Source organism: Peromyscus eremicus, chromosome 8a (assembly GCF_949786415.1).
Source record: "Peromyscus eremicus chromosome 8a, PerEre_H2_v1, whole genome shotgun sequence".
Lineage (NCBI taxonomy): Eukaryota > Metazoa > Chordata > Mammalia > Rodentia > Cricetidae > Peromyscus > Peromyscus eremicus.
Genome location: NC_081423.1, coordinates 103,496,771 through 103,507,739, shown reverse-complemented (window position 1 = coordinate 103,507,739; position 10,969 = coordinate 103,496,771). Strand labels below are relative to the sequence as shown.

At 45.9% G+C, this 10,969-nt stretch overlaps 1 protein-coding gene across 2 annotated transcripts in view; it reads right to left on the bottom strand.

The window, feature by feature from the left end:
* Positions 1 to 519: 519 nt before the first annotated feature.
* The window catches only part of Narf (nuclear prelamin A recognition factor), a 21,848-nt gene continuing 11,398 nt past the window's right edge, over positions 520 to 10,969 (bottom strand). The window contains exons 4-11 of one of the 2 annotated variants that reach the window (XM_059272327.1): positions 10,451 to 10,583; positions 8,574 to 8,708; positions 8,203 to 8,321; positions 7,179 to 7,308; positions 5,062 to 5,125; positions 3,411 to 3,548; positions 2,860 to 3,017; positions 520 to 955 (exon numbers count right to left, since the gene is read on the bottom strand). In XM_059272327.1, coding sequence (XP_059128310.1) covers positions 681 to 955; positions 2,860 to 3,017; positions 3,411 to 3,548; positions 5,062 to 5,125; positions 7,179 to 7,308; positions 8,203 to 8,321; positions 8,574 to 8,708; positions 10,451 to 10,583 — 1,152 coding nt within the window. In that variant the 3' untranslated portion in view covers positions 520 to 680. The remainder of the gene's footprint in view (positions 956 to 2,859; positions 3,018 to 3,410; positions 3,549 to 5,061; positions 5,126 to 7,178; positions 7,309 to 8,202; positions 8,322 to 8,573; positions 8,709 to 10,450; positions 10,584 to 10,969) is intronic. The other variant, XM_059272328.1, reaches the window with a different exon arrangement.

The following is a 10,969-nucleotide window of genomic DNA, read 5'->3' as shown; positions in this document are numbered from 1 at the left end:
TCCAGGGTCTTGAGTCTTTAAGAACACATTTTGAAAGCCGGGCGGTGGTGGCGCACACCTTTAATCCCAGCACTTGGGAGGCAGAGGCAGGCGGATCTCTGTGAGTTCGAGGCCAGGCTGGTCTCCAAAGCGAGTTCCAGGAAAGGCGCAAAGCTACACAGAGAAACCCTGTCTCGAAAAACCAAAAAAAAAAAAAAAAAAAAAAAAAAAAAAAACCACATTTTGAGATGGGCAGTGGTGGCACACGCCTTTAGTCCTAGCACTTGGGAGGCAGATCTCTGTGAGTTCAAGGCCAGCCTGATCTACAGAGTGAGATGCAGAACAGCTAAGGATACACAAAGAAACCCTGTCTCGAAAAACAAAAACAACCAAACAAAAAAAGAACACATTTTCGATTAAAAACAAACAAACAAACAAACAAACCAAAAAAACCCCTGAAAGACAGGGTTATGTCCCTGGCCTCACTCTTTGGGATCTTTCTTATAATTTTGGATTAAAAGAACACTCAGAGAGGAAAAGTGCTTCTCCCATGTGAAAACATTCCACTCCCTCACACACTACAAAGATAGCACCATGTTGCATGTTGCGGAGGAGCACTACCAAAACTGGAGTGACCCGTTGTTGTTGAAGCGTCCACCACTCTCCACTCAGAGCTGTCTCCTCCTGCCCTCCTGGCTCTGTCACCACTTGATATCCAAGCTGTCTGTGCAGGCTTCCAGGCTCTGGTATGTGGTGTGCAGCACCTCCTGGACTTTGGGGGACTCAGTACCCTCCAGCCACTCCTGGTACAACTCCTGCACATGTGCACTGCTCTCTGGGGGCCGCACAGGAATGCCGGAGTAGATCCCTTCCATTTGCCGCAGTAGTGCACGATCTGTGTGGCCGTCCTCTCTCTGTGCTTGGCCTCTGCCATTTAAGCATCCTGAAAGATACACACAGGTGGACCTCTTCTTCCCTGTGGGGTAGCCAGTTACAATGGAGCTGTACATCAAGGGACACAGCTGGAAGCAAGAGAAGCATGAAACAAGCAGTACCATGTGACCTGAGCTTGTTTCTGGGGCTCATAGTATTCTCTGAGGTTATCATGGAGCCTGCCCAGGAGGAGAGCCCTGGATGTTCTTTAGTTTTACCATATACATTACCCATAAACTGTTTTTCTTTTTAATAATTTATTTATTTTTTTTTTATGTACATTGGTGTTTTGCCTGTATGTCTGTGTAAAGGTGTCAGATCCCCTGGAACTGGAACCACAGACAGTTGTATACTGCCATGTGGGAGCTAGGAATTGAACCTGGGTCCTCTGGAAGAACCGGCACCGCTCTTAACCTCTGAGCCATCTCTCCAACCCCACCATAAACTGGTTTTACCTAAAAGCCTTTAGAAGTGGGCAGCTTTCTCCTATCTGGATTCCTGGCTTCTTCTGATAATTACCCAAAGAGCATGGAATGGCTGAAAAGCTGTGAGCACAACTACCTGCACACAGTGTTGTCAGTGTGCAGGCCCAACAAGGCTGCATTAGGGCTGAGTGAGCTATGAGCTCTCCATGAGCATCCATGTAGTCTAAGTATGTGTCTCCTACTGTCAGTCTACCCACTCTTAAACCTGCAGATCACACTCACACACACACTCTCTCTCTCTCTCTCTCTCTCTCTCTCTCTCTCTCTCTCTCTCTCTCTCTCCAAAATGCATTAAGTACAATAGCTTGGAGGTAGAATGTGTGTCTAGAAGGCTCAAGTTCCTAGTTTCTACTCCTAGCATCAAGACTTTCATTTAAAAGAACCAGGAGATGGGCTGGGAATGCATAGCTCAGTGGAAAGCTATATGAAAGTACTTACTACCATATACAATGCTTTGGGTTCAGACTGCAGCACCAGGGGGAAAAAACAGGAACAAATTCCCACCTGGTTAAACTTCACTCTCCACTGATCCAAGCCATGTGACAGCTGGACTTTTGATGTCTACTTTTTCAGTGGGCATGCATCCACTTCCTCTCCTCTCCAGGCCTATGCACAGTTTTCCCCAGAAAGCAATATGGGCTCTCCCAGAGGCTCCACCCACCAGCCATCTTGTCTCTGCTCACTGTAGCACAGGGTTCTAACAGGAAAAGTAGCTGCCCCTGCTCTCATCCCCCTCTCAAATGCTGGCTTCTGGCAGCTTCCCTCCTCTAGAAGATCCTGTAGGACATGGACTAGAAATATAGGCCTCTCCTTTGTCTCACTCTTTACGAATCCTTTCTTCATTTCTGATGGTACACCTTCCCTGGCTCCCTCTGGGCCTTTCTGAGAACTAGTGTTCCTACTTGAGTACCTTTTATCACCCCAAACTCAGGATGACCTAGGCATTCCTGGTCTTGAGGCAGCTCCTTCACACCCACAACACTTCAGATCGGAGGCTCCCCTCATTCTCCAATACCTATACCTTCTCTATCAGCAAGAGATTCCAGGCACTACATCTTATCTTAGCTCTGGCCTGCTCTCATTTCTCTCCACCCTAGATGAGAACTTTCCTCACCTGCCTGGGTCTTTACACCTGGATGGTTAATTTCCCTTTGAAGCAGGGGGAACTCTTAGAGAGCAAGTACCATCTTCCCTTCCTACTGCCACTCTTCACAGGGTCAGCGTCTCCTCATAGTCCCTGTGTACCAACTCCATGTTAGTGACCTTAGGAGCTGGTTCCCATCTGGTACCACGTGGGGCTCCCATATGGCACTGACAAAGGAATGTCTAAGGATACAACTTTCCACTTTTCACACTACAGTTGAGGGAAGGGAACCTTCATGGCTGAGGATAACATGCCATGGCATAAGGAAGCAACCTGCCCTGCATTAGTGGCTATTAGTGGGCCTTCTGCACCCCTTACCTCTGGGACATGCGAGGACCTCCACGAAGTGATACGGGAATTTGCCCTTCTTGAGTTTCAGGACCATGTTCTGGATATTGCGAAAGCCATATGCTGCAGCAAAGCGCAGTAAAACCTCCCCATTCTTCTCAAGGGTAACCTCATGGAAGTCTTTGTTTCTATAAATCAATAAAATGGGTTTTAATGGTCAGTGACCTAAAGATCACTTCTGTTTGTTTGAGGTACAGTCTTACTATGTGGACCAGGCTGACCTTGAACTCACTCACAATTTTTCCTCAGTCTCCCCAGTGCTACGTTTACCATATCTGCCCATTTTTCAATTTAAGTTTTGAATGTTACCAAGATAATTTCAATGGGAAGACACACAAAAGGTCCTTCTATCCAGTGCTGGCTTTCCTATAAGAGCAGCCACTGGGAGAACAGCCATGTATACCACATCCATCAGGCACACTACACATACTGCATTCAGGCCACAGACATCACACCCTGGCTCTGGCTGATCTCTCAGCACCACTCCTGGCTACACCAGCTGTAGATATGCTGGCTCAAACCTTAGTGCACGGTAGGTGATCTCCTCTACGTGCTCGCCAAACAACTCTTTGGCTGCATGTCTGAAGACGTGGGCCAGATGCCCATCCGAGCTCACTCCATCGTGACGACGTACTGCCTCCTCCTTCACATCTCCAAACCTCAAAGAGATAGGATAAAATCATTAGTGCTGATAAAGAGCAGCAAGTATGTACTTTTCTGTGTCAACTTGACATGCAAGCTAGAGTAATCAGAGAGGAAGAAGCATCCGTTGAGGAAATGCCTCCAGCTGTAGGGCATTTTCTCAATTAGTGGTCAACGGGGAGGGCCCAGCACGTTTGTGGGTGGTACTATCCTTGGGTTGGTGGTCATGGGTTCTCTAAGAAAGCAGGCTGAACAAGCCAGGGGAAGCAAGCCTGTAAGCAGCACCCCTGCATGCCTCTGCATCAGCTCCTGCCTCCAGGATCCTGCCCTGTTTCAGTTCCTGTCCTGACCTCCTTCAGTGGAAGTGTAAGCCAAATAAATCCCTTCCTCCCCAACTTGCTTTTTGGTCATGGTATTTCATTACAGCAATAGAAACCCTGACTAAGACAAAATACTAACTCAGTTTTTATAGGAACAGGATCCAGGGAGCCACTAAAGGTTAGTCCTTTGCAGGTATTTAAACTTTGGGGAGCTACCATGTGGGTGCTAAGAACCAAACCTGGATCCTCTGAAAGAGCAGTAAATGCTCTTAACCCACTGAGTCAGCTCCAAAAGCATATTCTTTTTTTTTTTTTTTAAACTTTTCCCCCCAAAGGTTTATTTATTTATTATGTATACAATATTCTGTCTGCATGTGTTCTTGCAGGCCAGAAGATGGCACCAGATCTCATTATAGATGGTTGTGAGCCACCATGTGGTTGCTGGGAATTGAACTCATGACCTCTGGAAGAGTAGTCAGTGCTCTTAACCGCTGAGCCATCTCTCCAGCCCCAAAAGCATATTCTTAATAAGGTCTAATGATCAACATGGAATGTCATCTCACATCTAGCCCAAGACTGCAAGTGGGGCTATGTCACTGGGTTCACTCATTTGCTTCTTTGTGCAGCTACATGTGCATTCAGGGCAGGACAGTTGTGGGGTGACTTAAGCATGTCCAGGCCAGAATGAGGACCCTTGGTCACCCTGGGTCCAAGGTCGGCTCCAGCAGCAGGTACTCCAGCTGTTGTAATTCTACAAACTTCCATCTCACCTCCCATAAAAGAGGGCACAAATGTAGCACCCAGGCCAAAGGTTGTTCACTTGGTCTTTGCATTATACTTTGTACGGGACCCAAGGATGCAGCAAAAGCCAGTCCTAGCTGGGGATCAGGGTCACCATGGGAAACAGAAACCCAGCAGCTATGTTCTTGGTGCAAAGAGACCAGAGGGAGCCACAGTGTTAGATGTGTGGCTCTGCTCCACATAGCTTCTATGATTGCCTTTCTTCCTGAAGGATACAGTAAGCTCCCAAACCCGCTGGCAGTACTAGAGAATAGTGTCCCAGTCCAGGATCCTGCCTGAATTTGTTTCAAAGGCCAGGTTGGTAAGGCTGCAGGAACCTGTCTCAGTACTCAGATGATCTGATTAGGGCAGCCCTGGGGCCTGCTAAGCTCACCGGAGGCCCCTCCCAACTTACAAAGATGCCACTTACAAAGTATCCACAGCAGTGTCTTTCACAGAGAGGTCACTTTGCTCCATTATCTGAGCAATTTCACCTGGAGAAAAACAAGAGGCATGAGTTACTGAAAGGAGGACAGGTGGCCCAGAACTCTGGGCCAGGCTACATTAGAAACCTAGGACCCCTCCTTGCTGTATAACCCATTTTATTTATCAGGAGCTCCTCACCAGGAAAAAATAATGCTAACATCAGAAAAGCACTTAAAAAAAAATATGAAAACAGAATCCTCTTTTGGACCCTGAACTGAGGTAATTTTGTAGTTGCTTCACGCTGCCTCAAAGTGGCAGCTTGTGTATGCACACCACACTGCTATGTTGTGACACGTGGACACTGTGCATCAAAAGCTGCTCATAACCAGAAACACTTTGTATACCACCTTCTTTCTACGTAAGGGTTCTCAAGAAAAATCCCTGGTAGAGTCCCCTAGACAACAGTAAGACATCATTAACACACAGCACAGGTTGAGTTCTCAAGGTGGTTCTAAGACAGTCCCCTGAAGGTTCTTATTCCATCAATGTAAGTAGAGAGACACTGGGCCCCCTGCTCAGGAAGTATAGAACAGCACCACTGAACACCTTGCCCTCCCTGCCACACAGTTCCACCTTGGTCAAAGCTAGAATCCCAGGAAAGGGAGGAAGAGGGCTCCTGATCTTCAATGTCATCCTGAAAGATAACCAGGCCACTTGACCCTGGTCTAAACACCTTCAAGGATCAGTTTTCAGAGTCTAATTCAAGTAGACAAGCCTGGATCCTAACAAGCTCCCCACAAGCACTCTTGGCCTTCTTTCTTCTGAAAAGCTCCAAGGACACCAGTGGATAATTTTCATCCCCAACCAAATTTGCCAGTCTCTAAAGCAGTGGTTCTCAACTTTCCTAATGCTTCGACCCCTTTTATAAAATCCTCATGTTGTGGTGACCCCAAACATAAAATTATTCGCCTTGCTACTTCATAACTATAATTATTCTACTGTTATGAATCATACTGTAAATATCTGCTGTGACCCCTGTCAGGGTTGCAGCCCACAGGTTGAGAATCGCTGCCCTAAAACATAGCATCTGCAAAGTGCTACCAACAGGGCCACTAAATGCAACATTACTAAAGTATAAATGAATTTTCCACTTCATTCAGTGTAAAACATTCTTTGTGTCCTACAGTATACTGGTTTTCTCACATGTGGAAAAGTGTGGAGGGTCTTTGCAGGTTTTACAAGCAGGCATCCACAAGGAAATGAAAATTCAGCCTGATTTTTGGTACTGGTGCTGGGCCAAGACTTTGAGAGTCTGACCACCAGTTCATCTACTTCAGCCATATTTAAGCACAGCACAATTTTGGAAACAAGTTTTCTGATAACAATTAACTTGGCCCTGTAATTACCACAAAGCTTAAGACATATTTACATTAAAGCTCTTTACAAAATACATATGGCTTCATCCCTAAGATAAGGTTTTTTGTTGACTTAGAAGCAATGCTCAAGATAAGGGTCTAGGGAGAATGACTGAAGTAAACATAATGCCCATGGGAGTCAGGATTTGGTGTGACCCTAAGATAACATAGAAGTCAATTAGGCTGTTGTAAAGTACAAAAGACATCACTCATAAGGATGGGTTTTATGGCCTAGAAACAATGCTCAAGATTGTTGGGGAAAGGGTCTAGAATAAGTAAAACCTAAATTCTGGAGGATACGGGCAAAGCCTGGCTCAACAGATAGTAAAGGATCACCAGGTTATAAACTACACCCACTACCAGAATTCCAGGAGGAGGACAGGTTAAGCATTTCTTTCCTCTGAAGGATGCTTACATGGTTTAACCTTCCTGGCTTCTCCAGTGCACAAGCACTTTTTGCCCTCTACAGGAAACAATGTTGATGGGCTATGATGTAAAAACACATCACCTAAGAGCCATGTTGTCAATATCATTCTCCCACAGACCTGACTCATCTGGAGGAAGACTGAGAGGAGGCAAGACGCAGAACCTTCCTCTTCACTTTAGGCCACTGAGGCCCCAAGAATCCTTAGTTATCAGTGCCATCAGACAGCTTAGCCAGACTGGCCTGTCAGAGACATGCTCACTTTCTGAGTCCACCTCTCACCTGAAGTCAGAACACAGTCAGTGCCCCTGGCACCATTCAAAGTAGTGGAAAGTCCCTCTCGAAGAGCTTCCAGCTTCTTATCATAGCAAGGAGCCACGACAACATGGAAAATTTTCTCTGGAGACAGATTCTGCGGAGGACAGCACTCAGCTTAGAGCTTCAGGGAAGCAATGATGGCAACTAGATCATGGGGGAGTCCCAAATGCTGCTCCCACCCTACCCCGTGTATGGTGCTGTCTCATGAGCTCTGCACAGTAAGAACAGGTCTGTGTTCCACCTGTTTTACTGGAAGACTTTAGGAAGCTGTTCAAGGAACAACATCTAGGCCACTCCTCTCCTAAGACAAACCAAGAGCCAGTTGCCCAGTGACTTTTACATTTAGGCCAGAGTAGAAAAGCCATATTCAGGGTAGGGGTAGAGTCCAAGAGGAAACATACCTCAATCTAGCCCTCTAGGGGTTAAGCCAAGAGGTTGCTACAGCCCAGAACTCTAGGCCCAGCTGTTCCTACTAGCAGCTGCAATCAGATCTGTAACTCTGGGCTCCACTCAGACAGCACAGGGCTAGGAGCCCTAAGAAGACTAAGAAACACTAGAACTCTCACAGCAGGTATAAGAGGGCAAGTGGGGGGTGGGGGAGGAGCTGAAGAGATGGCTCAGAGGTTAAGAACACTGGCTGCTCTTCCAGAGGACCTAAGTTCAATTCCCAGTATACAACCATCTATAATTCGATTTAGTGCCCTCTTCTGGCATTTAAGCAGAACACTATACATAATAAATAAATAAATCTTAAAAAAAAAAAAAAAAAAAAAGGGGGCAAGCGGGGTGGGCATCTGTGGCCTGGAGCAAAAAGCCAGGATAGAGGTGAGGCTTAGCTTCCTGAGGTACCCAGAACAGAAGCAATCAGGCAGTGTCTCCATAGACGAGGTCCAGGGCCACCCTGTCCATGGAGTGTTCGGTGTTCCCCTCAGGCCTTACTCACCTTGAGTCCACCCTCTGCTGCTGTTCTCTGGAGAGGCTGGCTTACCTGCTGTCTAGCAAAGTAATCCTTCACCAAGGAGCCCATGACCTGCTGGGGGGACTTAGCAGTGCAGAGATGTGGGATGACTGGGCGGCCCAGCACACGCTCAGCATATCTGACCCAACCTAGAGAGAGAAGGAGAAATAGAAAGATGAAGAGAAAGAACACATGAAGTCAGTTCCCTCTGCTTCCCCCTGCCCTCTGACTGAGACTGTCATCCCAGGATGAGCCAAGACACCCTCTTCTACATTGTCCATATTCATAAGGTGACCTACTCTACAAGGTTGAGTGAGATAGGCCTGCCCACTTCCAACCAAATCCAGGGCCACATTTTTTCTACAGTTCTGATGAAATGGTACCAGCAGGCTTGTGCTCACCAGGACAGGCAGAGGTCAACATGGGCAGTTCACGCTGCTCCTCACTATGCTGGTGATACCGGCGTACAAATTCCTTCTGACTCTCCAAGATGCTGAAATCAGCAGCGATTGTGGTGTCAAATACATAGTGCACCCCTGCAGGAAAGAGAGACATGGATGTTTCTCTCAGACCAAGTATGGATCCAGATCACATCTGATTTCAAGTACTCTCTATCTTCCATTTTATATTAAGACAAGGTCTTACTATGCAGCCCTCACTAGTCCAGAGCTCATTAGGTCATGTAGACTAGGCTAGCCTTGAACTTGTGATGATCTGTCTGATTCCCAAGTGCTATGATTAAAAGCATGGACCACAACACTTGGCTTTTTGTTTTTTGTTTTTTTTTTTCTTTTTTTGGAGCTGAGGATCAAACCCAGGGCCTTCTGCTTTCTAGGCAAGCGCTCTACCACTGAGCTAAATCCCCAACCTTGTTGTTATTTTTGACAAAGTCTTTCTATGTAGCCCAGGTGGATGCGAGCCCAGGAATGTGAGCATTATAGGTAGACACAACCATTCCCAGATTTTGAGCACCCCAGTTCTTCCTCAACTGTTTCAGACATAAACACAGATCACAGATTTGATGACACCTGCCTCTCCTTACCACCTGACCACAGTTAGTCTTGATACTTTTCTTACAACAGTAGCCTGGTTCAGACTGGGCATTTTACTTGTTTGTTGTTTGAAACAAAGTCTTGTTATATAGTCCTGGCCAGCCTGGAACTCACTATAGTCACCAGGTCTGCCTTGAACTCATGGATGATCCTCCTGCCTCTGCTTCCTGAGTGCTACTTATAGATGTGCTACAGTATCTTCCTGACTCTCACTTTTATGTATGGTGTTGAGGGACAGTGAATTTACACCAGTACTCTCCTGTATTGGAGAGAGCCCTTACTTGCTAAACCATTTTGATGAACCTTACTTGTTGAGATAGTTTTCTCACAGAATCTGAAGTGTGCTATTTTGGCTAGATTGGCTAGCTAGGGAGCCCCTGAAAACGACCTGTCTCCATTCTTCCAATGCTAAAGTTATAGGAGTCGGCTGCCACGCCTAGCTCATTTTTTTTTTTTTTTTCCAGACAAGGTCTCACTGTATATCTGTGGATGGCCTAGTGCTTACCATGTACACCAAGCTGGTCTTGAACTCAGAGATCCACCTGCCTCTGCCTCCCAGTGCTGGGATTAAAGCTATGTGCACCACTGGAGCAAATTACCTTTCATTCCTCACATAAAAAACACATGCCTGGGGATAGAGATGTAGGTGAGGGCTACAGCTTACCTAGCTAGAAAAGGTTCTTAGGAAAACAGACATTAGTCATTGCAGAAATAATTATCAAATAATCATTCTGTGAGCTAGAGGCAAGTATAGGAGCCTCCTAGTAATCACTGTCTACCTGTCAGCAGGGGGTTACCTCTTACTACAGAGCAGGGGGTTACCTCTTACTACAGACCAGTCAATCTCATTGTAACAAAACATCTATCTGCACACAACACAGGGTATGTGACACCCCCACCTACCACTGGTAGCAAGCTGGATTCCTGACACAAGGGATGGTGTCCTTTGACATTCCAGGTTTTTCTATCCTATGCCCTTGAAAACTGAACTTGAAAAATAAAAAAAATGACCTTTCATGAACTGAAAGTATACTCCTACAGTATTATAAAAAAAAGTAACTGGTCAGGCAGTGGTGGCACACACCTTTAAGCCTAGTACTTGGGAGGCAGAGGTCGGCAGATCTCTGTGAGTTTGAGGCCAGCCTGGTTTACAAATTGAATTCCAGGACAGCCAGGGCTACACAGAAAAAAATCTGTCTCAAAAACTAAAAAAGGGATTGACTCACCAAGACTTTTGAGGAAGCCACAGAGTCTTCTGGATGCATCAGTGACACTGAGGTTGAATTTAGCAGCAAAATAAGGCAGAGACTGAGGACACACAGACACAACCAGCACTCTGTGCTTTGAGGTGTCACATTTCTAGAAGAAAAAACAATAATGTCACATGTGTATTGATTGCATCAGGAGCAAAGTAAGACACCTTAATGGAAAATTCATAGTAAATGAAATTTTTGTTTGTTTGTTTGTTTGTTTTGAGACAGGGTTTCTCTTCTTTGTATGGCCCTGGCTGTCCTGGAATTCACTCTGTAGACAAGGCTGGCCTCGAACTCAGAGATTCAACTGCCTCTGCCTCCAAAGGCATGCACCACCATAGCCCAGCAAAAACATAAAAGTTTTAAAACACATTTTAAACAAAAGAAAGAAAAGAAAAAGATGTAGGCTATAGAGCAAGTTCTAGGGCAGCCAGGACTATCACAGAGAGGAAAAACCCTGTCTCGAAAAACAAACAAAAAAGATGAATAGGA